Source organism: Crotalus tigris, unplaced genomic scaffold (genome assembly GCF_016545835.1).
Source record: "Crotalus tigris isolate CLP2741 ecotype Arizona unplaced genomic scaffold, ASM1654583v1 scf7180000017625.6296891, whole genome shotgun sequence".
Lineage (NCBI taxonomy): Eukaryota > Metazoa > Chordata > Lepidosauria > Squamata > Viperidae > Crotalus > Crotalus tigris.
The window spans coordinates 6,111,072-6,137,875 of record NW_024096520.1 but is presented as its reverse complement, the minus strand read 5'-3'; the positions used below and the strand labels follow the sequence as shown (position 1 = coordinate 6,137,875).

Sequence of the window (26,804 nt, the reverse complement as noted above, 5' to 3'; positions counted from 1 at the left end):
CTTAACTGAATCCTTGATCCAAGGTACGAGGCTACTTGTCCTTGGGGAAAAGTGGGGAATTAAATTAAAGAAAGTATAAAAAATTTCATCATGTTCTTCATCCTGATTAAAACATAATACCTGATGGTTCACCTAAGACTAACAAGATGGAGCAAGCAAAACAGCATGTTACCTCAGGTATGCAATCCTCATGGGTTACAACTCTAACAATGTCATCCAAGGGGAGAAGAGAGTTGCACTTGATTTCAGTGTAGACATTTTTGCCCTCTGTGCAAACAGCCAGTAATTCTACTAAGTGGATGTGGTACATGAGGGCACTGTTTTCATCCATTCTGTCCCGTTCTGATCTCATCATCTGCACTAGTGTCTGGAATGAGGCTCTGTCATTGTAGAACACAAGGACATCCTCCCCTGCATTAACCAACTACCAAGAGAAGAGAGTCATAATTCCATCCTACATGAAGAATAATTAACACAATGTTCAACAGGCTCCTAGCAAATCAGCAAGCTGCACTCCGATCATGTCTTCTACAATCGTCCTTTGACAGTTTGTACATGTCTACATGTACATTTTGACATGTTTGTTAAATTTATATTGTGAATTAAGAGTAATCTGGGGAAGATGTGAAAATGTAGGCTACCAGGACTGAGAAATAGTGCTCTCTCTTGTTACAGAAAATTGGTATGGTTGCTTTAATCCTAACTAATTAACACATACACTCTTTTGAGTTTAGTTCACAAAGCAAGTCTATGTCGATCTCTTAGCAAAAAACCAGAAGAGGCATATTAATGTCTCCTGGCAAACCTATTTACTAGAATGCAAACCCCATTAAAATATGTGAGATTACATCTAAAGTAAGATGCTTTTCATCTTCTTATAAAACTTGCAGCCTTATAAGAAAGTGACATAGCTTTCGTTGGGAAGATATTTGTTAAAATACCGTATTTTTAATCATTGTTTCCTTAGAGAATAAACTACTTTAGCGTGAGCCTTGCTTTTTATAGCTGTGTTTCGTACACAAACACAGAGAAATTTGCAAAATTAACATATTATAATTTCCCTTTACTTGACAACCCATTAAAATACTCAATCAAACAACTGTGATAAAAGGAAGATACTGTATCAGGGACGCACAAGGAAGACCACAAGAAAAACCCTGGGGATGGAGACAGCTGGCTTAGACTGCTGAAGGCTCCAAGTCCTGTCAGCCCCAATGCCACTTCTACCAAGGAGCAGCTCTGCAGGGTGGCCAAAAGGGCAGAGATGGGGGGCAGGGAGGGATAAGCAGGGGGTGGCAATTAAAGAGGAGGCAGTCCCTTATCTTCCCTTACCAAGGCTTGGGTCTGGGAGGGACCAAGCTGGGAATGGCTTGCATCATGGTGGGTCCTTGCCTAATGACTGCTAGGATTCAGTTAACAACAGCAAATGAGGACTACCAGGACTGTGTCATTAAAGAATGCAGATGTGTGATATTGTGTTTTATGACTACATTGTTTAGTTCCAGTCCTGTTTACTATTGTACCTTGAGGACTACCTATTTAGCTTTTAATACCAACTCCTGAACACTGATATCTAACAACAGCCAGTTTTTTATTTTTCAGAGCAGGGGTAGGCAACCTTGGCTCTTTTATGACTCTGGACTTCAACTCCTGCTGGCTCAGGAATTCTGGGAGTTGAAGTCCACGCGTCATAAAAGAGCCAAGGCTGCCTACCCTGGGTTTAGAGCTTCTTAAGACTGATCTTATATCCAGTGCTTTTTTTCTAAAAAAAAAAAAAAGGTGCCGGAACTCATGTCATACAACCCGCTTTGCCTATCCTACAAGGTTCCATCCCAAAAAGGTGCTGGAACTCCATTCTGGGTGTTCTATGAGAAAAAAAAGCCCTGTTTATATCTATAAATATGCAGTATGGAGGCATCTTTCTCACCTCAGCCATGACCATATCCTGACATTTTTTAATGAACTTCCCTTCAGCCTTAACAATTGTCTGGAGGAATTTGATGTACTGGACATTCCTTCCATGGGTTTCAATGCAGTGCACAAAGTGCTGAACCACTCGCTCATTAATTTCACTGCAAAGCTGGAAATTATTCATGAAGATATGCTGCATTGTCACGGCTTCCAGAATCTATTAAAGAACAAAGCAAGAGACCATAACAATATTAACCACTCAACAAGAGGTGCTGCACACTGGATTTAGAAATTCAGGAATCTGGCATTCCAAATATCCTGGCACCTTTTCATGAGACAGCTTCATCCATACCTTTCAGCTTTTTGGGATTCTTTTCTTAAAATGGCAGATTACAGATCTACACCAAGACAGAGTATCAAGCGCCAGGGAAATCAGAAGATCCAGGCAGTTCAAATGAATATAAAGATTTATTGCAAGCTTAAACTCTCTACAAGCATCTGAACTACTAATGGTCCAAGCAAATTGGTGGTAGATAAGGGACAATGGAATTCAAGGTGGGCTGGACTTGAGTCTCTTGAGGGTGTGAAGGGACTCATGACAGATGATGCTTTTCACCCTTCCATCAGGCTCATCCTGCTCTTTTCCTACCAGGGACCCATTTGGAAAAAAGAAAGAATCTGCAAATGAGCTATTCCTGGTTGGTGTGCTGTACCATTCTTGGAAAAACATAAATCACAGATTTCTTAAGAACGTTGCAGCACATCACATTCCTTCTGCTTTATTATGAACTTTTCCATCACATACAGCAGCATCCAGAACTACTGAATATGCTGCACTAGAGGATCAATCAGAATAGACCTGGAAGGGACCTTGGAGGTCTTCTAGTCCAACCCCCTGCTCAAGCAGGTGACCCTATAACATTTCAGACAAGTGACTGTCCAAAACATGACAAAATTGTGGGCAAAGCCGTGTGCCAAAAGAAGAGCAGCTTGAAGAGAATCTTAAGGCTTTTTGCCTGTTTTTTGTATTTTTAAAGCATACAGGCTTTGGCATGAAGCAGAAATGGAGATTTCAAAATTGGATTTGTATTCCTAAAACTCTCGGTGCAACTCAAAACTCAACAACCTGGGACCAATATAAAATAGGTTTATGACATAGACTTTAATTAAATTATTTCTTACCCCAGGATTGAGAAACAGATTTATATGCTTGTGCAGCAAAGCCTGATTTTGCTGATTGCCAGCACAGAAGTTCTGTAGAAACTCATGGGCAAGTTTCATGATCTCCTGCATGCGTATATCTTCGGCCTATGATTATAACACACACACAAAAAATAAATCTCCCAAAGGATTAAGAATACAATAGCTTCAGGATGACCTAAGCTAATAGTTTTACATTGGGATTAGGCAAATAGAATACAAGCCTGTACATAATAATTATATTAAGCAAATTAAAGAAAACAGGTTTAAAGGATTCAGTTGCAAAGTAATGTGAGGTTTAAAGGATTCTGTGATGTTTAAAGGATTCAGCTGCAAAGTTGCACCAACCACTTACGCTTGCACCAGCCAATACAAGGTTTCTAAATATTTGATAGCCAATTACAGAACATCATTGCAAGTCTGTGCTCAGAAAATATTAGCACAATCATTTTATTAATGGGAAGAATAGGTGCAACTTTTAAAACTACTGTAGCCAAGATCTCCAAAGTTCTCTTTTGAAGGTCCTCCTACCATTTAGCTAGCAATCAACATACACACCATATATATCCAATTGTTAGAACCTTCAAAAGCATCATTAGTAAAAAACTCCTTACTCCCTTACATGAGTAGGATTTTTAGTCAACTGAAGGCAATACCTAATGCTCCCTCCTATTTTCTCTATAACTCTAATCTTGTGAGGTGGGTTGGACTGAGAGAAAGCAACTGGCCCAATGAAGGGAAGCTGGAATACCCCCATTTTTACTAGTTTTAAACTCAGAGCACCCAAATAATAATAATAATAATAATATTAATAGTAGTAGTAGTAGTAGTAGTAGTAGTAGTAGTAGTAGTTAGTTGGAAGGGACTTTGGAGGTCTTCTAGTCCAATCCCCTGCTCAGGCAGGAAAACCTATACCATTTCAGACAAATGGTTGTCCAGTCTCTTCTTAAAAACTTCCACTGTTGGAGCATTCACAACTTTTGGAGGCAAGTTGTTTCACTGATTAACTGTCAGGAAATTTCTCCTTAGTTCTAAGTTGCTTCTCTCCTTGATTAGTTTCTTGTCCTGCCTTCAGACACTTTGAAGAATAGCTTAACTCCCTTCCCCTGGGATATTGGAACACTACTATCATGTCATCCCTGTTCTGAACGTCATCTTTCCATTCATCCTTTGTGATGCTTTGCTTCTCTTACTGCATGCTTCTCTTACTGCATACGCATTTACCAGTTTTAAATTGGGATGAAAATCAGCTATTCAGATTATAGTATTAATTTTTATGCACAACTAAAGGACCAGCTATTGCCTTAGACACGTCATTTCTATCTCCTTCTCAATAAAAACAAAATTATTCTGGGTTTTTCTTTTATTCATCCTTGTAATAGAGAAAGCTTTGACAGAAATACTGTCCAAAGTGGCTTCAATAAGCAACAGAGCAGTGATTAAAATGCAGTATTGCAGGCTGACTCTGCCCATAGCCTCGAGTTTGATTCTCACTGGCTCAAGGTCAACTCAGACTTCCATCCTTCCGAGATCAATAAAATGAGGACCCAATATGTTGATTCTGTAAACTGCTTAGAGGGCTGTAAACCACTGTGAAGTGGTATATTAGTCTAAGTGCTGTTGCTAAGTATTAAATGAATAAACTGTTTCCAAAGATATAGGGATTTGGCAGCTTCTTTGATGTTCAGTACCATTTATGAGAGGTGTGTTTTAGACAGAATTAAAGATATGAAAATATTTTGTGGACAAAGTTAAAGTAAAAGATGCATGCAAACTCACTTTTTCATAGGGGATTTGCAAAAGTTCCAGTACCACCGCATGAGCCCCCATGTTTCGGAGCAATCTCTGTTGCTGTTTCCTGCTTTTCCTAACCAAGATACTCTCCTGGACACAAAGCTTACTGAGACGAAGCAAAATCTGCAAAGACATATTCCTTTTAGAAATCCATTGTTTTTTCCCCAGACATAGCACTGCACAAGAAAAAGTCTCTCTGATTCAGCAAAACACATTGATTAAGAAAGATACTGATCAAAGGAAAAAATATTAAAATATTAAAGTGAAAATTAAGGATATAGTTGACCGGATCTACCAGAGAGAATATTTAAGAAAAAAAGAAACATTTGTTTGAACATGTGGATTGTGAATTATAGAAATAAATTGTTAACTATTTTTCTTTACAAATGTAAACCAAGCAAACACACTGTTAACCAACTATTATGTGATTTATGTTTTAAAAACCAATAAAGGTTAATATAAAAAAGTCTTTCTTCAACAGAACGAAGAACAATAAAAAGCAAAGAGTTTGGTTTTAAGAGAAAAATAAGAAAATGAACTGAAAATGAGGCAGCAATTTTGCTACCACAATTAAAGCCCAATGTTGGACCCACATTCTAATTTTCATATTCAAGGAAAACAAGCTTCTGTCTCTTCACATTCCAGTAACAGACATACAGCAAAAATTTTATCCAAATCTCAGACGTTTCATGTGGATAAATCAGTATTTCCAGGAGTTGACATTGTATCTGCTTTGCTCTAAACAGTATTAGGTCTACAAGATCCAATCTGAGTCAGTCACCAGGAGCAGCGGTTTTGTCTTCCTAGCTTTTGGACATATACTGGAACCCATATTCAGGGAACTTCTCTCTAGCAGAGTGTTATTAAGTCTACTTTTCATAATTCGGAGAAGCAGAATGATTGACAAAAATGCTTAATTTGTCAATCTAGTTTTTTTTCTGTTTGAAATGTGGAAAGGGAAGAGAGAAGCAAGATAGAATCCTAACAATATACCTATATATATTTTATAAGTAAAAATTATGTAGCAATCCTGCATTTCTGTCTTTTACCCCAACCCCAAGCAAACATGGGAGTACATATTGGGGTTAGCTTAAAGCAGTTTGCCCAATTGAAATGCAAATTAAGATGTACACATGACACATCGTAACAACACTTCATTTGCCTAATTTATCACATCTTGAGCTTGTTAACATCTAGTTAAACAGAGTTATGATCTTTAAAATTGTTAACAAATATTTATCCCTGTACCGAACATTTAGCCCTTCTTTAGGAACCAAAATTCTTTAACTACAGAGTACCATGTATTCAGCAACTGCCTTTTTTATCTTCCCTAAGTCAGAGTATTTTTTTTAATAATTTTTTATTTTTCCAAACTCTCCCCCATACATATACCGTGATATTTATCAGATGTTAACATACATTCTTTTTACATTCATATATAAGATACTTTTAATAAAATGAAATAAATACATACACATGACTTTTGGTATTGCTCACCCATTTCCCCTTTCACTGTATCCACACTCCTTCTTCTCTACCTTCTTTCTCCCTTTCTTCTCTTCCCTACTTCCCTCTTCTTCCTCTCCTCTCCTCTTTCCTTCACCACTATCCTCCCCTTTCTCCCCACTTCTCCTTTTCTCCTCCAACCTTCCTACTTCCTTCTCCCCTCCTTTACTCTTTTCTCTCTCCTCTCCTTTCTTCCCTCTCATCCCTATTCAGATACAATTCAGGGGTAATGTCCGAGCAACTCCTTTCTCCAAATTTCCCTATCTGTATTATATACAATAAAATTAATTTTCTCTTACAATAATACTTCTATTTATCTAACCTTCTCGGTATATACTTCTATAAATATTTATACAACATCCAGTTATTCAATACTGTGTCGCCTGGGTCTCCCTCCTTATCTGCTCCTTCTTCTTCCATCTAAATTGATGTTAACTATCTTTTAACCGTATTCTCTTTTCAGCCAATCATAAAAAGTTCCCCAGATTTCATAGTAGTCTGTCTAAGTCAAAGAGTATTTTATGCTCAAACAAAAACAGAATTGCTCTGTTACACATTTAAAATTCTTCAGCATATACATAAAAAAGAAAAGTGTACAGATGAAATGGGTATTTGGGAATGCAAGAATCTTACCTCTTTTACTACCCTATAATTATAGCTACTAGTGCTTTCCGGTTTAGAGGATTTGCTGCGACCTTCCTAAGGGACAAACAAAATCAATATATTAAATTGGTTTTTAAGATCCTGGAGCTCATGAATATACACTATGAGCATTTTTTTTCTTATCAGAACTCTCCAATATTTACTATTGCAGCAGGTTTTGCCTATACTGAGGCATAGAGAAAAGGCAGAGGGACATTTCAACAAAATCTTAAATATTTATGAAGATTCTTTTCTTCATGTAAGATCGATTCATATCCCATCATTAGTTATCTAATAATAATTATTGAAGGCACGTAGCACATTTTCTTTCCTTTCTGTCAACTTTGCAGTAATATTGTAGCATTTTACAATTACCACTTACGCTTTACTGTTTGTTTAATGCCATTATTACAGACCAAAGATTGACACATGCTGACATTGTACACATACCTATCGAAGCCGATATTTTCTCACCATGCCAGTAAATATTTTTCTTTCAGTTTGTGACACATAGCCAAGGATGAATTTGCTGAATTATTTACATATGGATTTAAAAGAGGCAAGAATGTTGATATGACATTGCTTATTAGCCATGGCATATGCTTAACAACTTCTGTGAAAAAGATCATAAAATCGAGCATGGTCAAGTGACAATCCACTTTATGGCTGTCATGCCTGAGCAAAATTGCAGACTCAGTTATGATCATAAGTTGAGGACTACCTGTACTAGACAAAAAGAAGAGAACTAGGAGACCTCTGGCTAAAACATGGGCTTAGTAATCAAACATGATGGGACTAGAGGCCAGAAATAGTTTGGCTTGGTATTATTTGTTTCAAGCCTTTGAAAACTTACACTAATCTGTCAAAACATTTTATACAGCAAGAAGGAAAATGCTTATTTCATTAAAATAATAGTAAAAACTTATTTTACCTATTTATTAGATTTGTGGAAAAACTACATTATATCATATTGGAAGATACATTCAACTAGATCCGTGGTGGCAAACCTATGGCACATGTGCCACAAGTGGCACGCAGAGCCCTCTCTGTGGGCACTCATGCCATCTCCCCAGTCCTACGCCTTCAGCTGGGTTTTATAAAACCTTTTCACTTTAGGCCTCTGCTGCCGTGTGCAAAAAAAAAAAGGTTCAATCAATTAATCAATTTCAATTTCTCAGGGGGAAAAAAAGATCTTGCAAAGTTGGAATTGATTGATTGAACTTTTTAGTCCCACCCAGTCTGCCATTACCACCGCAGCCACGCCCACCCAATAGGCCATACCCACCCAATTGGCCACACCCACCCAAATTGGCCACACCCACCCAGCACCCGATGATACATAAGTGGGTTTTGGGTTGCAGTTTTGGCACTCAGTCTCTAAAAGGTTCGCCATCACTGAACTAGATTATACAGAAACCAGCCTGCCCTCCCAAACATACAATACTGACTATATTATACCGATTCTTAATATTTTTATAGTTATCAGTTAAGCTAGGATTAATACTCCATGCCAGGAGGGCACATTGAAGCTCTTAAACTGCACTGATAAAAGTTCTTCTTACCTCCTTTTTCTTATGTTCATTTTCTCCTGTTGTTACCTCTGCAGCTTCATCCGGCCCTTGTCCTTTGTATACCCAGAGTTCCGATTTTTCAACAATGGACCTCAGCTGATCCAAATCTTGCTTTATCTGCTTGTAATTGTCAACATCTTGGCTGGTAACAAGCAGTTGAACCTTACATGAATTGCAATCGGTTAGTTGCAATAAGCATTTGCTTTACATATTTCAAAGCAAACAGAGAACATTGCACAGCTTTACACATTTACCTGTTTAAAAGCCTGGAGGACTTCTTGCCTCTGACTAAAGTGTCTGAAGAGTAGCTGAAGCGCCCCAGACACAAGCGGAGGATAGTCATGCATGGTTAAATGGAGCAAAACTCTCAGGAAAGTTCTGCCACCGTGATCATCCAAATCTAGTGGCGTATTCTCTTCACTGAAAACACAAAATATAACAACATTAAAACAAAAGTAACAACTCTGACTTCTTAAGTAAGCTTAAGGACATCTCAGTTTCTTTGACTGTACTTCATCTGGTATTAGGAGAAAGAGAATGCTATAAATTAAAACTGAATATAAAGTAAGGTATTTAATCACCAGTGGAAAATGAATATTTCCAATTGGAATATTCAACAATCATATGTTATCATAATAATGGTAATTTGTCCCCTCTCATCCTTGCATTCCGATAGTGTATGATCCAACACTGCAGCATACAATAAAAAGATGCTGCTTAAAATAACAGCATTCTCTTGTTCAGTATCCCTCCAATCTATTTGCTTTATTTTTCTTTATTGATGGAACATATACAATATAACCTCCACTTCTTAGGTATAAAAATCCCCTAGGAATATTTTTCTAGCAAAGGAAAGGACAAGATAAGAGAACTGAAGAAAACAGATTAAACCCTCAACTGGCCTCATTTAAATTTGGTAAATAGAAACAACTAAAAGAAAGATCTAAGCATTATAATGCATAGCCAACATTAGTTGTTTGTTTATTAAATGTATATATCCACTTATTTTCGATTCTGCAACTCTGGGGAGCTTACAGAATTAAAAAGAAAAAAGCAATATAAAAACAACCACAAAACAAAACAAAAAAAACTATTAGAAGCAATAAAACAATTGAAACATAACTTGCAGGAGAGCACCATTCATTCCTTAGAAATGATATTTGTATTAATAAGCAAGGGCTCCTTGATAAAGAAGCTGAAAACATCAAACAAGAAAAGACTGGAATAAAGTGTGAGGTAACACTTATTATAAGAACTAGCATAGATACCATGGCCTGAGGAATATAAAGGAGAGAACATGGTGTTGGAAAGCCAAAGTTCTCCCTCAAGAGTCTTTGGAATTTCCCAACTCCCTTTCATCCACATGGGACAGAAGGCCACACCCCTTTCAGTAATATTCCTCTCTCTATTTTCTTCCATTCTAATAGGTATATTGTATATAAAGGTAAAAGTAAAGGTTTCCCCTGTCTAGTTGTATCTGATACTAAGGGGCGGTACTCATCTTCATTTCTTTCCAGCTAACATTCAGCGTCTTTAAAAATTGAGCCATCCTGCTCTCCATATTTTATATATACATATATACATACATACATATATGTATATACACACACATATATACATTTATATACACACATACATACACAAAGACACATATATAGTTAGTCCTTGACTTACTACCACAACTGAGTCCAAAATTTCTGTTGTTAAATGAGACATTTATTAAGTGAGCTTTGCTCCATTTTACAACCTCTCTTGCCACAGTTGTTAAGTGAATCAATGTTAGCTGATACGTTAGTAACCTGGTTGTTAAATGAATCTGGCTTCCCCATTGACTTTGTGTGTCAGAATATCACAAAAGGTGACCAGAATGTGACAGAAATGGTCATAAATATGAACCAGCTGACAAGCATCTGAATTTTGATCACATGATCGTGGGGATGCTGCAAAGGTCATAACTATGAAAAATGATCATAACTCATATTTTTCAGTGCCGTTGTAACTTTGAAGGGTGACTAAATGAACTCTTCTAAGTTGAGGACTACCTGTATGTACATACATATGTACACATCCATACCCATACGCATACTTTTAGAATATGTTTTAACAAAGTAATTATAAAATGATGAATTATGCTTCTGGCTTGTTTGTCTGCTGTCTATGCTGAGATATCTACTGCATCTACTGTATAAACTTCTACAACTCTCGTGTTTGTAACTTTCAATTACCTTCAAAGGAAGGTAATGCTGGAGGCTTAAATGTAATTAAGTGGGTTCTCGAATAATTGGTACAAGTGATTTGAATGCTCACAATCTTTTTGGCCAAGGAGATACATCTGCACTTTGGAGAACATATTCATACTCTTCTTGGGGAATAGTTCCCAAGATGGCATGCTCAATCACAAAAGAGTCCTGGAGGGCACCGAAAGAGATACCCATAGGCACACCAGTAGTGTACTGTGGACCCCCAGAATGTATCCGCTAAAACTATAAACATCAGGTTTGGAGAAACCATTTTACATATAGTTGAGAACAAAAGAATACAAATTGCCATAGTTTACTTTCCTGCCTCCAAATATCCCTTCTGCTTGTTCTTCAATATTTTCAAAGTCAAGAGCACCTGTAAAGGAAAACAAATAACGTGCTCTATGCGGAGTTCAGAACAATAAAACAATAATTCAAATCAAGCCATCACTTTTTTCTTTCTGTAAAATAAAATAAGTGAATTGTAAGAATCTACACCTCACAAGCAAAGCAATTTTCTGTACTTCAAAATTGAAAAAAAGCATTATATAAATTAAGTCAGTGAAGGAATTTAAACAGTTTGCACAGAAATTGCTTAATGGAACAATTTATACTAAGACAGTGAGGTAGCAGCAGATGATGCTCTATTTTTTAAAAGAATATTTTAAAACATATTCTTGTCATTTTCCCAGTTCAGCAGAAGACGAATAAGCAACTTGTACATTATCCATCTGTGCTTTTTTCGCCTAATACCACTGATTCATGAATTCGTATGTGAAAAGATGCTGAATTTATGAACTGTATATTCACACAGAATATACAAACAGTAGATTATTAGTAACTCAAAGATCTCACATTTCACTTAAGTGTGTAAATCAAAATATTCTGTTTACAACATTTAGACACTTTCCCAATCTTCCAGAGGTATGGGACTGCAACTCTGAACGCCAGCCCAAAGATACAAGAAATCTTAGTTTAACCCACACTTACATCTTTTGTAACACACAATAAGGTAGCAAATTGCCATAACTTCCACTTGCTTAGAAAGTGGAGTGGATGTTGCTTTATTTTATACTGAGTTGCTCTAGTTATTAATTGCCACAAGAAATAACCTACAAAGTATTGCTATTTATTCTGACTAAAATCAATATTATAGGACATTTTTGGTGTGTTAGACTGGGGAAGAATGTGCTAATCTTGTGCAACACAAAATAAAAATATTTATGTCTGTCATAAAAAAGTCAATGGAAAAAAAATTGAAACTGCCAAAATGTATTTTAAATCTTAATGCAAAACATCAACATGAAAATGGATAAATTTAAGCTTTTGTGACCCAAAATGCACCACCAATGGCTTTAAAACCATCTGACAAATCTTAAAAATAATGGGCCAATACTTTCTGTACTGCCTCTTTTGATTATACCCCTTTTACTGGAAGGGATCAGCGAGAGAGAAAACAACAGCTCCCAAGCTGAAAAATGGGCGCTCAGATTCTGTAATATAACAATATGCAAATTACTGACCTGGTACATTTGGCATTTCTTGATTATTGCTCCCTGAAGGTGAATCAGATGTCTGTGCGTTGCTTTCATCAAATTCTCGTTTAAATATACACAGAAGGCATGAGATTCGGTAATCCAATCTCACATTCAAAATAAACTGGTGGTTTCAACATTTGAACAAAAAATGAAATCAATATTAATAATACAATCGTATGTAGGTTGTATTCCAAGAGACAAATAAGCTTCAACGTTTTATGGATCTTAGGTTTAGCACATTTAAAGGTTTCGCAAATCTCAGCCAGAAATGCATGATATAAAAAGACACAACAACAAAACATTTCAAGTATATTAAGTACTGTAAGTGAGGTTATTTTCTATACTTAAAATCAATTAAAGTAAGAAGAAATTTCATTTGAATCAATAGTGATTTGAAAGGGGAACAACAGAAGCAAAGCTTCATGCAGTTCAGAGACTTCCAAAGATAATGAAAAAATTATAAATCTGTTGGATTGAATGTTGCCATCTTTCTAAGGTTGGGAAGGAGCAGTAGGAGCAGAGCAGATAGAGCTAGTGGGCAGAGTTAAATGCATTATCAGCTTAGAGCTGTTGCATTCCCAAAAGGGCTCCAAGTCCAACTCCTCCTGAATTTTGTTGAGTCTTATCTGGCACCAATTAAGTGTTGAACTTTAGTTGATAAGATTCTTGTGCATCAAATCAAAACCATGTAAGAATGAACTGACATAAGCCAAAATGTCCATGCTGTGCCATCTGAAGTATACCTGGAGGATTTCAATTATTTTCAGTTTGGTATCCATTACCAGGATGTCCTCTTTCTCAGGTTCAACTTGCTTCACGTTACCTTCCGGGACAGCAGCCAAAGGTGTCATAGGCAAGAACCCACCACCTCTTAGTACCACTTGAGTCATGAGCTCTCCAACACCATGGATCGATCTCATCACATTGCTCCCTTCAGAAATAGATAAATACCCCAGACAAACATTTTAAATTTGCATTTATTTATTTATAGCCCACATTTATTATTTTTATAAATAACTCAAGGTGGTAAACATACCTAATACTCCTACCTCCTCCTGTTTCCCCAACAACAATAACCCTGTGAGGTGAGGTAAGGTGAGTTGGGCTGAGAGGAATGACTGGCCTAAAGTCACCCAGCCAGATTTCATACCTAAAGCGGGACTAGAACTCACAGTCGCCTGTTTTCTAGCCTGGTACCTTAAATACCAGACTAAACTGACTCTCATGCATTATTTCAGAACTAGAGTTGCATAATTCTTAATCAAGAGAAACCCATGGGTGTTCTACAGATTCGAAGTATAATTATGCCATCTGTAGTATTATCTAGTTATTATGCACGAAAAGCTGAAACAGATATTAAAAATCATATTTTTGGTCAACCAAAATAACTTGGTATATGCATTGTAAATAAGAAACTGAAACTACAAAAGCATCTATTAAAATTCCAATCATTTTTAAAGCACTGACATTTTGTTTGTTTCATAAATTCCATTAGGGTTTGGTTATACTAGTTCAAGACTCCTAGGGAAGAATCTTTTTATAAAAGAAAAATTTCAGCATTCAGAAGGGTCCATGGAAAGCTACAAAGCAGGGTGATTTATTATTATATGCAATGGCACCAATTCTCTGTATTGGCATTTTGCAAGATACTCCCACAAATTACCGTTCAAGGAATACTGTTGAGAACTTATCATAATGTATAATTTCAAACTCTCAAGATTGTAAGTGCAAGATTTCATGTAAGCTCACAAACTTGCATTTTTGAATAATACCAAACAAAAATTATAAATGTTATAAAGAAGATTCTAATCTCTACATTGGAATGCATTTGTAGGGAACACTATCCTGATTCTTGGTGTAAAATGCTTGTGGATAGCAATCTAATACCGCAATTGGCCTTGTCATCATATTATTTCATGGATCAAATGTCTCTCAATGTCTCCTCCACTTTTTCTTGCCATTCTTACCTTTACTTTCTTCCCCTTTTGTTGCCTTTGTAATAGGGAAAATAGTTGCAACATGTACACAGTCCAGAATAGCTAAGAGAATTTTTGTTAGTCTTAGAAGATCACAAAAATTATAGAAGCCAAAATATATCAGATTTCGAGCTAGGTTCACAACCTGTTTTCAAAAGAAGAAAAGATAATTGGTTGAACTGGACTTTTTTTTTTTTTACAAACTCAATATTCTTTCTAAAATTCATAACATTGTCTAAGATACCAAAGTCAGCCCTGAAAGTCCTCCCCCACCTTTTAATTAATTTTAACATTCCTTCCCTCTTTGAAATTTTATATACTATTTTTATGCTTTTAATATTTTACTGCACACCATCCAGAATCTCTCTTCTTAAATCTGACAAATAAATATACTGCTCAAAAATATAAATGTAGAAATAATATTTTTATGCAAAATAGTAAGTTTCTAAAAACCCTTATTCTAAAATACACATCAGTGCTATAATACTGAATAATCAGTGACTATGTTTTTTTCAGATTTTATACTTCTGATTTTTATAATAATTTAGATTTTCTGATGTTGAGGGGGTTGTTTATTTTCAGTTATTGTTTACATAATAATACAATACAACACAAAGAATAGCAAAAGAACAGTTCCATTTTAACATATGTTATCTGACAGCCATTTAATTATTATTTTTTTCTTTCATGTTGATTAGATTAGATTTTTAATGACCAAAACACTTTTGAGTGGTAAAAACTTCTATCTATGATTTTGGAAAATCTCCAGCATTTAAAGCAGAAGACAAATTCTGTAGGTCTTTTACATGAGGCAGATGGGAGCAAAAAAAGACCATTTCTGTGGCAGCATCACATATTTCTTGAAAAGTCTTTCTAGACAGGCCATTCAGCATCTCCATTACGGCTTTTCAGTGCCACATGAAAACTTCCTTGTTCTCTTAAGTATTTTAAGATGCTGCTATTAGCATACTGAGATGTATGCCCAATTGTATTTTACTGCTGTTTCTATTGCATAGTTATTGCTGTAATTTGCTAGCAAACTTCCTGTTCAAGGCAGCCTACTGGGGACAGAAAGGTATAAAACTATGCAAATAGAATAAGTTGTTGGAAAACATTTGAAACTGCTTTTAATTATTGATATTATCTTTTCAGCGAGTGCAGGATTTTCTAGAAGGTTTTCTACTTGGCAGAAATCTTTTTTTTCTTTTGCCCCCTAATCTGTTTTAACTCCATTTGGATCTGAGTTTTTAATCTTTTGGGGGGTTTTTTGTTTTTGTTTTTTTGTTTGGTATGCTGGGCAGGTGCTATGCAACTTACTTATGAATAAATCAACTGGGAGACTCGAGAAAATATTACAAATATGTGTACATGATCTGACCACCGAGTCAATTATGGTTAGCATCATCGACATTTGATCTTGCAGCTCAGCTTGAGGCATTAAAAACATTTACCTCGAAGGTGAGTTTATTTTTTTCTTTATCAGAAAATGGGAATCTTTGGCAAACAACATCTCTCAAATATTCCTCCACAAACTCCATAGTTTGTGCAAACCTCTCCTTGATTTCGTCTTTGGAAGTTCCACTGCTGTCGTAGCTAATCAAAAATCCAAAAACAAGAAAAAAATGGGACAATTTTTTAAAAAGTCCTGCCTTTATTTTTTTTTTTGAAAAAAAAAAAGTATGTGCAAAAAATGTATTACTTGATTTAGATTAAACACTAAACACTTTATGAAAATACAGGTAGTCCTTGACTTACAACAGTTCATTTAGCAAGCATTCAAAGTTACAAAGGCATTGAAAAAAGTGACACATTTTTCACACTTACAACCATTGCAGCATCTCCATGGCTATGCAATCAAAATTCAAATGTTGGGCACCTGGTTCATATTTATGATGGTTGCAGTGTCTCAGGGTCACATGATCCCCTTTTGCAACTTTCTGACAAGGGAAAGCTAGATTCACTTAACAACCGTGTTGCTAACTTAATACCTGCAGTGATTCACTTAACAACTATGGCAGGAAAGGTGATAAAATGTGGCAAAACTCACTTAGCAAATGTCTTACCTAGCAACATAAATTTTGGACTCAATTGTGGTCATAAGTCGAAGACAATTTTATAATTTGTGCCATTACACAATTGCAGGTTCTCACTAAATTAGCTTTTTTGTGTTTATTACATTACACAGCCTTACACAGCCTTGGAGTCCAAAATATTTACAGAATATTTTGTACAATTTGATAATTTGCATAGAACATGACAAGTAATACTGGAAATTCTTACCAGAAGGACTATAGTAGGCCCTTTTTTTTTCAATTAACCAACTTTATTAGAAGGCATAAAATTTTGTGAGCCGGAAAAGATGTTGTTAGACTCTTTCTGATTTGTTTTTTGCAACAACAGACTAACATGGCAATTCTCCTCCAAGAGAATTCTTTAACAGTAAGAAGTACTCCCAAGGATTTAAGATCGCCATGCTTCATTCAGAGAATCATTTGGTCACAAATACTCACTCATCAATTGCTATTTCAGATGGTATCTCTGACCATAGTCGAGCATATTTCACTGGCGTCACTTGTTCTTGGGGATCTCGGTCAACATGCATGTGCAACATCAGTCGACAAAATGAAGCTCTCAAGTCATAAGGCAAATTCTCATCAGACATGCAGCGAAGAATAAGGTCAACATCCAACTGTCCAGATATTTCATTTATAGCTAAGTACTGGCGATCAAGGCACATCCGAGCAAAAAGATTCAGCTGGTACCTTGTAAAGCAGAAGAAAAATAAGGGAAGTGTCATTTTACCCCAAAGACTGAAAATCATCATCATCACCACCATGGCAGTTCACATCAAAGAAATTATAATAAAATTAATGGAAGATAGAAGATGCCAAATACAACAGATCTGTTGTAATGAAGCAAGGGTTCTCACTCTCCCTGGCCAAAGGTTTGGGGTACAACAATAGCAGAGTGGGAGAACATCTGGATCTTGGGGTAGGGAAACCTCATTCTAAAGGTGCTGCTAGAGAGAAGGCATGCTTAACATAATAAGATATATATTCTGATGTGAAGAGTGGAAAACATGTTTTATGGAAACGTATTTTAGAAATTAATCAGATTTAAAAAATAGACGATAAATTACATTGTGCATTTAGTTAGCAAACATTCATGCTTCAAGACCTCATTCCTATTTAATTAAGCTCAGAATTATGCTACGAAATTGGAAACTGGAGCAGCTGACACTGTGCATTGTCCAGAGTAAACTGGATCATGTTACCAAACATATATTGTTAGTGTTCAACATCCAGTTTCAAACTGGCAGACACTCCATGTTTAAGGACGTGGAAGTCATCCAACTTAAAGTGAAGCATCCAAATGAAGCTATAATGATGGCAGGTTCTCACTGAATTAGCTTTTTTGTGTTTATTACATTAGACAAACACAGCCTTGGAGTCCACAATAATTACAGAATGTTTTGAATAACACTGCCACACAGCCAAATGTTTTTGAAAAATGTATCAGATTGACCAGTTATTTATCTCTAAAATGACAGCCTATAAAAAACAAAATAATAGATCTATATTTTAGAAAATAAAGAAGCATTTTCACTGTGACAGCTGATTTTCCAAATCATTTCAGCTATTTGTAATTCAGAAGCTGCTGTATAAAACCACACTCTGCGTGAAGCAGAATGACTCTATCAACTTGTTGTCAGAGCTATATAAAATTGTTATCACTCCAACTTCTTTCTGATATCCAAATAGTTCAAAACTGAAAATGTTTTGATAGCTACCATGTAAAATTAATTATGAATATTAGAGTTCAAGTCTTAAGAATAGGCCATTAAATAAAATTACAAACAGCTCTATCAACCTGTTGTCAGAGCTATATAAAATTGTTATCACTCCAAGTTCTTTCCGATATCCAAATAGTTCCAAACTGAAAATGTTTTGATAGCTACCATTTAAAATTAATTATGAATATTAGAGTTCAAGTCTTAAGAATAGGTCATTAAATAAAATTACAAACAGCTCTAGTGTACACATTTCAGGTTATGCTGCTAAAGCCAAGGATTACTTGTAATGTTAACCTGTAGTAGCTGAGGACATCCCGGTCTTCTTTTTGTCCTTCTTTAGCATCTTGTGCCAGCTCTCTGATACTCTTACTGCGGACCTCTTTGCTGCTGTCTCGCCAGAATAACCAGACTTCTTCTTCATCCTCACCAACCTCCAGTGAGTTCTCTCCAGATGATAACTCCTCAAACTCAAAACGAGACAGGACCAGTCTGAAGAATTGTGCAAGAATGAAAAACAATTACTTGTATTTCTACTGTCAAGGCTGTATGGATGGATTTCCATTAGATTTCAAAACCTTAGATAATATATCACATCCTTTCAAGGTAGTCTTCAACTTACACCATTCATTTAATGACCATTTGAAGTTACAACAACACTGCAAAAAGTGATTTACAAGCAATCCTTACACTTACAACCAGCAGTGGGATTCAAATATATGAACAACTGGTTCTCTGTGTAGATGCCACTTCTGGAAGTCCATTCTGGGCCTGGGCAACAAAAAATTAGCTACTGGTTCTGCTGAAGTGATGCAAACCATCTGAATCCCACTACTGCTTACAACCCTTGCGGTAATCCACATGATCAAAATTCAGGCGCCTGACAACCGTAATGTATTTATGATGGTTGCAGTCATAGTATCCCCATTCGAAACCTTCCCAACCAGCTTTTGATAAGCAAAGTCAATAGGGAAAGCCAGGTTCACTTAACAAACACATGATTCATTTAACAACAACAGTGATTCTCTTAACAACCACAGCAAAAAAAAAGTTGTAATATCGGGCTGACTCATTCAATAACTGCCTTGCTTAGCAATGGAAATTCTGGTCCCAAATGTGATCATAAGTTGAAGATTACCTGTAGTAACAAATAAGTTATATTGTGGATTTTACAGTAATGGCTTTTATTGATTGTTTTAAAATCTATTTCATCAGATGTTGTCTAGTTCTAGGCTTATAAACTGAATGGAGAATCCAGAAAGCATCCAGGCTATTGCTATAAATAGCTTCTACATTTTGTTTTGCGTTTCTCCCAAACTGGTAGTAATTTTATTTGCCATCTTTGCTATCATTGTCTTCTTTCAAAGATGAAGAAATCTATTTAAAAATATCTAAACTTACTTAGTCTCAATAAGTATGTCAGCATTTGCTGGATTTAATACAGCTTTACAAATCAGCTCCTGGGTGACCGGAATAGATTTGTTCATAGACACACAAAGATCAGAAAGATAGTCCAAGAATCTATTCAGAGAAGAAAACAAAGTCTATAAAATGGGCACAGTATTCCAGATTCCATTTAACTACATTATAAACAACATGCTAAAGATTTGCAGAAATATATTTGTCGCTTCATAGTACATAATTACAAAACCCTTTAGCTGACCTACCAGTTTTGATCATCTAATATCTCCTTTTAAAAAAATCTTTAAATTTTAAAAATTGCTAAGACTCACAAAACCAAGAGGCATCCATTTTCAAATAGCAGCAGATTCCATTTCAATAATTAGAATAGAATAATAACTTTATTGTCACTTTGAATGTACTAATCGGCACACATTAAAATGAAATTTCGTTGCATTCAGTTCTCAAAAGTATAAATTATACTAATTATTTATTAGTATAAACTATACTGATCCATAATAATATAAGATAGAATAGGGTTTTAAAAAGGATCTCCCCTAGAACGTGAAACCATAGGGGTTGAGTACAAAGCACAGGTATTTTGGATAGCCTGTTTAACATCTTGGGAATTATTAGAAGTCAGGCAATAAGGAGGGATATCACAGTACAGCAGCAGAATAAGACAGAAAGAAATAGCAAACATAAACAGTAAACTCCAAACTGCTAACTGAGCCACAATTAAAGTGTTTATGCCTCTTCTATTTTTTTTTTTTTTACAGAAGAATTGGTTAAAAAGCTTACCTGGGTTCTCGGTTTTTTCTTACAAGGCTAACAAAGGTATCAATCTCAGCAGCTGTGATGTGTTTCTCCAACAGTTTACGATTGTTGTGGAGCAAGGCTGTTATAGTGTCTTCTGCTAAGACATCATAGCCAATTTGTTTCTGCATGAAGCCAAACTGCTTGGCTATATATTCCTTGCAAAGTATTAAAAAGGGGGAGGGAGAAAGAAAATAAATGCTAATTCCACTATAACATAGATTTAAGATACTTATTTCTTGTTCTTAATCAAAAAACCATATTCCTAAGACCGAACCAGATGTTCAGTCCTGATTCTTGGCTCAATTACTATTCAAATTAAATAATAATTTATCCACTTCACATTAAGCAACTGACCATTATTTTACATTTAAACAGAAGGCCCAAATATCAGATGGGTGGAAGTTTGCCAAGTTGAAAATCCACTCAAAATAGAATGATGGGATGATTCCACATTTAACCAATCCAAAGTGAAAAGTTCTTCAATTAAGAAATAAAAATCAGGTGCAGGTATAGGATGGGATGTATCTGTCATGATATAGCATTACTTAGTTCTTGTGAAAAAGGTCCTGTGACTGTAGTTGGACGCAAACAGAAAATAAGCAAGCAGCACCACACAGCTTCAAACAGGAAACAGCAGAATTATAATTTCCAAATCATGGCAGTTATCTCTACTTAGAATCTGCATGAAGTACTGCATCCAATCTCAGAAACTTAAGAACAGCTCAGAGAAATAACAGGTACATACCAAAGCATTGAGAGTAAGAGAGATTGAAGAAGTTAGGCGTATTTAAACTTGAGAAAGAAGCTGAGAGGAGATACCACAGCATTCTTTATACATGGAAGGATGCCACACAGAAAAAGATCACCACCTGTTTTCTCTCATTCCAGATTGCAAAATGCAAATCATGGTCAAGTTAGCAGAAAGGTATCTTGTGATCAGTGAGAACTATTCTTCCTAACATTAAGACTATTCTGTGTGGCAAACACACTGGACTCATCTTCATAAGATGAGTTAAAGAGGAGACAAGCAATCTCTTAGGGATGCTTTCATTTGGAGTTCTGCATAGAGCATTCCCCACCATCTAGTCAAGAGCTGAAGAAGCTTCTTGGATGAGAAGTGAAACATCTTCAAAGAAAAACAAGAAAGTCCAGTTGCCTGTTGAAAGAGCATCTTTGGGACAACCATGACCTTGTTGACTGGGAATCTCCATAGACAACAATAGTTGAAGTATTTATTAATATTTAGACATTTAGCAGGTGCTTGGATTTAGTGGCCTAAAAATGGTCCCTTCCAACTTGGTGACTATAATTTATGTCAACAGCACAGAAGTAGCTTGCCATAGTATGTTTGTTCACTTTCTTAATCTACTGGTGATTTGGTCCATCTAAAAGCATTTCAGTACAGTTTATTTTTTTAGATCAGCTAAGGCTAGCTAGGTGTTGCCACCTGGTAAGCTTAAATATTTTAAGTTTTTTCCAATTTTACTAACTTGATTTTTCCTGTAGTCTTGTTGGGAGTGTCTCAACACTCTGTAACAGAGCCGGCAGATATGTCTGAAAGGAGCGTGGCGTTGATCTCCAAGTTCCTCCAGTCTCAGCATTGGTCCATCTCCACAGTCAGTAAATGGTGCTTGTAATAACTTGAAAATCTGGTGCATTATTTTAGGAAGGAAGAAATTACCTTTCCTGTCATCACAATCAGAAATGTGTATACGCTCTTAGTAATTACAGTAGTTGTTTACCTGCTTTAGAATATTTTGCTCTCTCATTAGTTTTTGCCGTTCTCGATTTGGCTTTGAGAACATGACTTCAAGTACATCTTGACCAGAATTTGTTCCGCCAGTAACAAAATACACCAAATCTTCAAGCAACTTGGTAACAGATCTAGAGAGATTTTTTTTAAATAAATAAATAAATTCTAGTTCTTAGTCTAAAATTTAATACCGGCATAGCTCACAGAATAATGCATTCTGTAACTCCATTCAGTTAAAGAAACAGGTACATACTGTATCAAGAATATTTAATCCAAAAAACAGTATCAAAAATACTTCAATTCTTAAAAAAATATTTAAGAAATCTAAATCCAAGATGAATTTAGCAATATTTTCTATTGCCTGAAATAATGTAGGATTTTCAATCTGGTTGTGCTCTTCACATGCTCTCACAAGATTACTAATGCAAACCTGGGGATTCTGTAAGATTGAGTGATCTGATATAGTTTTAGTGCTTATTTTTATCTCATTTTGAGCTCTGCAAATATTTCTGGGGCTATTGCAGGCTTGATATCGATGCTGTAAAAATGGATATAAAAGCTGTATTTCTTGAATGGTAATTCTCTTTAAAAACGGATTATGACCTTCTTACCTCCTTTCATTCTGAGTTACTGTTCCTTTCTCCAACTTGCCAGCAATGGAGCCCAATACTTTGCTTGCATCATTTGCAAAGTCTAAATCTCGAACTTCGGCAGGAGAAACTGGTACCACAGCAAAAGCTTCTTTGTCTTCTTTTACAGGAGAGGTGCCAATCTTTTTTTTTTTTTTTTACAAAAATACAGTTTTAATAATCAAGAACAAATGAAATGGTGGTAATGAATGCATTAGAAAAATGTTGCTTGAAATTTTAATAGGAAACACTGCGGTGCCCAATTCAATTTCTTTTTTTTATAAGATATACATGAAATTCATATCTTAAGAATTTCAATTATTTATCTAGGACGGTTGTATGCATCAATTACATTCATGAATGCCAGGTTTATGGAAACAGGAGTTCCCCTCTTTCTCTCTCTCTCTCTCTTTTAATTTTTTTTAAACCAACAAAACAAAACAAAACACACATACACACACAGTGTATACTCCTCCTTTTTTTTTTAACAGCAATTTCGTAACGGTAATCTTCTATTATTTACATTCCCCCCCCCTTATTCTTCTTTAGATATATTTGTCCTTGTTGTTCCATTGTTTCTTATTTGCATTTTTATTCCTTCAAACTATACTTCATACTAAGAATAATACATTCTTTCCCCTCTTTCTCATTAGCAGAAAACCTAACTCTACAAAAAAAAATATAAAAATAATTGTAAGGTTTAAGGCTGTTCCAATAAGGGGGAAGTTTGCCAAGTACATCAATCCAAAAAACTAGCAATCATCACAGGGTCTGTATAGTCAGTACAGGATCGATACAAGTATGGTTATTTATACCTTGGTAACCTCCCTATTGGACTATTACAACAACCTCTACCTCAGTGGTTCTCAACCTGTGGGTCGGGACCCCATTTGGGGTCAAATGACCATTTCACGGGGGTCGCCAAACCACGCCGTCCGCCATTTTTTTCCCTTTTCCCTAGCTGTCCTACTCCCTCTTATTGGTGGCCACACCCACTTGAGGGTCACCACAACATGGGGAACTGTATTATGGGGTCACAGCATTAGAAAGGTTGAGAACCACTGCTCTACATGGAGCTACCTTGAAAAATATCCAGAAGCTTCCATTTACCCTGAATGCAGCAACACCGATAATTATGTGTACATCTCGTTGTGCTCATGTAATATCTGGCACTGACTCCCAATAGCCTTTCACATGCAATTCAGGGTGCTGGTTATTACTTTTAAAGCCTTTCATGGCTTAAGACTGGGCTACTTGAGGGATCATATTTTCCCAAGGACATGTGTGTGCTCCACATACTTCCATGGGGAGACCATGCTCCAGATTCCTTCTTTTAAATCTTGTCATCTTATGGGATCCAGGAAGTGTGCCTTTCTTGTAGCTGAACCTGTTCTCTGGAATGATCTCCCCGATATGTGAGAGACTCCCGATTCTTCTTACCTTTAGGAAAGCCTTTAAGACCTGGCTCTTCTCTCAGGCATTGAGGCCAGAGGAGTGGGAGTCCCCTTGTGGTTCTTTTATTATATGATTGATCAGAAATTTATATTTATGTACTGTATTGTTTATTGCTTTTTTCTTTTTTGGTATATTGTATATAGTATATCAATATGCTATCCAGAGTTACAGTTTTAGTTGAGCAGTCCTACAAATCTTAGAAATAAATTAGTAAACCAGCTTGCATCATTTATGGGATGCAAAAGCTGAGAGGAGTGGGAGTCCCCTTATGGTTCTTTTATTATATGATTTATTAGCAATTTATATTTATGTACTGTATTGTTTATTGCTACTTCCCCCCCCCCTACAAATCTTAAAAATAAATTAGTAAACCAGCAAAAGACATTGGGATGCAAAAGACATTGGGAGCAAGTGCCGTGATCCATATCTTCCTGCAAAGATATGCAGTTGTACCAAGTTATTCTCTCATTTCCAGTAATGAGTAAGGCTGGACAGTAGTGCTTTATTTAACTGATTTACTGTACTGCGCTTAGCTGTAAGTTGTATCTACACTGAACCTACACTGAGTTATAAATATGCAATTCATAAACTTTTTCGGGTTTTCAATTAGACTTAATATCTGGCAATATCTACACAGCCAAGTTCATGTACTTCTCCGGACAACAGTTTTCAAAGTGCTTTGCCACTGCTTTCTTCTTCCCAGGACTCAGAGAAAGTGATTGGCCCATACTGGCTCAGTGCCTCAAGCAGGACTAGAACTCGTGTTCTCCTGGTTTCTAACCTGATGCCTAACACTACCCTAAACTGGTTCTCAATTAAACATTATTGCTACTTTATAAATAACGCTACTAGATCAAATCTGAGTGGTCCTTGGAGCTTTCTGAGCTTCACTGTTTTCTTGCAGGTGTTTCATTACCCAAACTGGGTAACAACATCAGGACTGGCACTGATGATATTGCCTAGTTTGGGTGATGAATCATCTGCAAGAAAACAATCAAGCTCAGAAAGCATCAAGGACCTTTAATTTCAACCCTGAGCTACAAATATTCTTCCTTTATTGGTAGGTCAAATTTGTGATAATCTGAACGGAGTTCCTTGCAGGACTTACTTTAAGCATCACAGGTTTTTCTTCTTCTTTATCGATCGGGATATTTGTGCTGTGAACCCAGGTATTTGTACATAGATGTCTAAGTCTGACATAAGAGTTCCTGAAAGGACCAGATACATTTACATTTAAAAGATTCCTGATGCACAAATGTGCAATAATTTCTCAAGATATTCATGCAAAACAAAACAAATAAAATTAACTTTTTAAACAATAAAAGTTTATGACATGATGCTGAATGAAGCTGAATTCAACCAGGTACTCTGCATTAAAAAGCTTCTTTGAAGAGTAAATAAAAATTAATTAATTTTTTTAGCGGGAATATCTATCCCAGACAATATTGCCAGCATCTGTCTAAATCTGAAATCACTGATAAAGTTTTAGATTTAAATTTGCTTCTGGAACATCTTGTTTCTATTTTTTAAGCATCACTCCATTTTTTAAGGGCCCATTCAAATGTCCAGTTCATACCAAGGGATTAACGGATTATGGAAAATATTTCATATCTGTCTGCTCTGAACACAAAATTTCATAAAATGTTTAAGTACAACACTGCTGATTCAAGCATGAAATTAAGTACCTTGAGCTTAGAAAGAGCCGTTTCAAACATTAGCAGTTAGAAACTATTCAGAATATTCCATTTCATGTGAATGAAATGTTGCACTTGAAACAGTTTGAAATGAAGCTAGTTTAGCATCCCTATTTTTTTAAAAAAATGTTCAGACTTCTGACCCAGATGTCACTTGTTTATTTACTAAGAACTCAGACTAGATTCACAACTCTTAATGCAGAGGTGCCCAACCTTTTGGGCACTAGGGACCGGTTCCGTGGAGAGAGTTTTTTTCATGGACCGGAGGGGGCGTGGTTTTGTGTGCTGCCTGTATCCTGCGGATGGGGCTTCACTTGTTTGTACAGCCTAGTTTCCAGCCCGGTTTCCGGTGCCAGTCCATGGATGGGGGTTGGGGACTCCTGCCTTAATGTACTTTTGTGACCAAAATCTACATATATTTCTGGTAGAGAAACAGTTCCTTAGGAATATCTGGGAACAGAGGAAATTTGTATTAAATTGCTTTGGACCCAATCACAATTCCATTCCTGCTGAAGCTACTAAATGATTTCTTGCTGGATAATGTCAAACACAAAGTAGGATCAGGTCTCTGTTCTTCATCTGTCCCACAGAATTCTTGTCATTTAACCTTTACAGTGTAGCATCAATATGCACCAGGGAAAGCCTTATTAAAAGAGAGAGGGCTCACTGAAGGTCTAAAATCTCCCCAAGGTTCATGGACTATGGACCAGTTGGCAGTCCTTTTCAGCAGTAGCCCTCATGCTTTGGAACACTTTTTCCCTGCAGGTACATTTGGCATTCACTTTCCTTGCGCATTGCAAGGCCTAAGATTATAAATTCAAGCATTCTTTTGGAGATCAGATGTGGTTAATTTGTTATTATTTCATTGTTGCAATGTTTGATGTT

The 26,804-nt window shown here is 36.1% G+C and overlaps 1 protein-coding gene across 5 annotated transcripts in view; it reads right to left on the bottom strand.

Moving 5' to 3' along the window:
• The window catches only part of ITPR1 (inositol 1,4,5-trisphosphate receptor type 1), a 253,455-nt gene that overhangs the window by 106,711 nt on the left and 119,940 nt on the right, over positions 1-26,804 (bottom strand). For all 5 annotated transcript variants that reach the window (XM_039334139.1, XM_039334135.1, XM_039334136.1 and 2 more), the window contains exons 12-31: positions 25,334-25,433; positions 22,753-22,913; positions 22,131-22,272; positions 21,879-22,037; positions 20,371-20,543; positions 19,570-19,689; positions 18,466-18,660; positions 16,889-17,140; positions 15,830-15,971; positions 14,370-14,523; positions 13,146-13,333; positions 12,388-12,523; positions 11,186-11,240; positions 8,879-9,044; positions 8,616-8,786; positions 7,045-7,110; positions 4,891-5,028; positions 3,094-3,219; positions 1,928-2,128; positions 173-424 (exon numbers count right to left, since the gene is read on the bottom strand). In XM_039334139.1, coding sequence (XP_039190073.1) covers positions 173-424; positions 1,928-2,128; positions 3,094-3,219; positions 4,891-5,028; positions 7,045-7,110; positions 8,616-8,786; positions 8,879-9,044; positions 11,186-11,240; positions 12,388-12,523; positions 13,146-13,333; positions 14,370-14,523; positions 15,830-15,971; positions 16,889-17,140; positions 18,466-18,660; positions 19,570-19,689; positions 20,371-20,543; positions 21,879-22,037; positions 22,131-22,272; positions 22,753-22,913; positions 25,334-25,433 — 3,097 coding nt within the window. The remainder of the gene's footprint in view (positions 1-172; positions 425-1,927; positions 2,129-3,093; positions 3,220-4,890; positions 5,029-7,044; positions 7,111-8,615; positions 8,787-8,878; positions 9,045-11,185; positions 11,241-12,387; positions 12,524-13,145; positions 13,334-14,369; positions 14,524-15,829; positions 15,972-16,888; positions 17,141-18,465; positions 18,661-19,569; positions 19,690-20,370; positions 20,544-21,878; positions 22,038-22,130; positions 22,273-22,752; positions 22,914-25,333; positions 25,434-26,804) is intronic.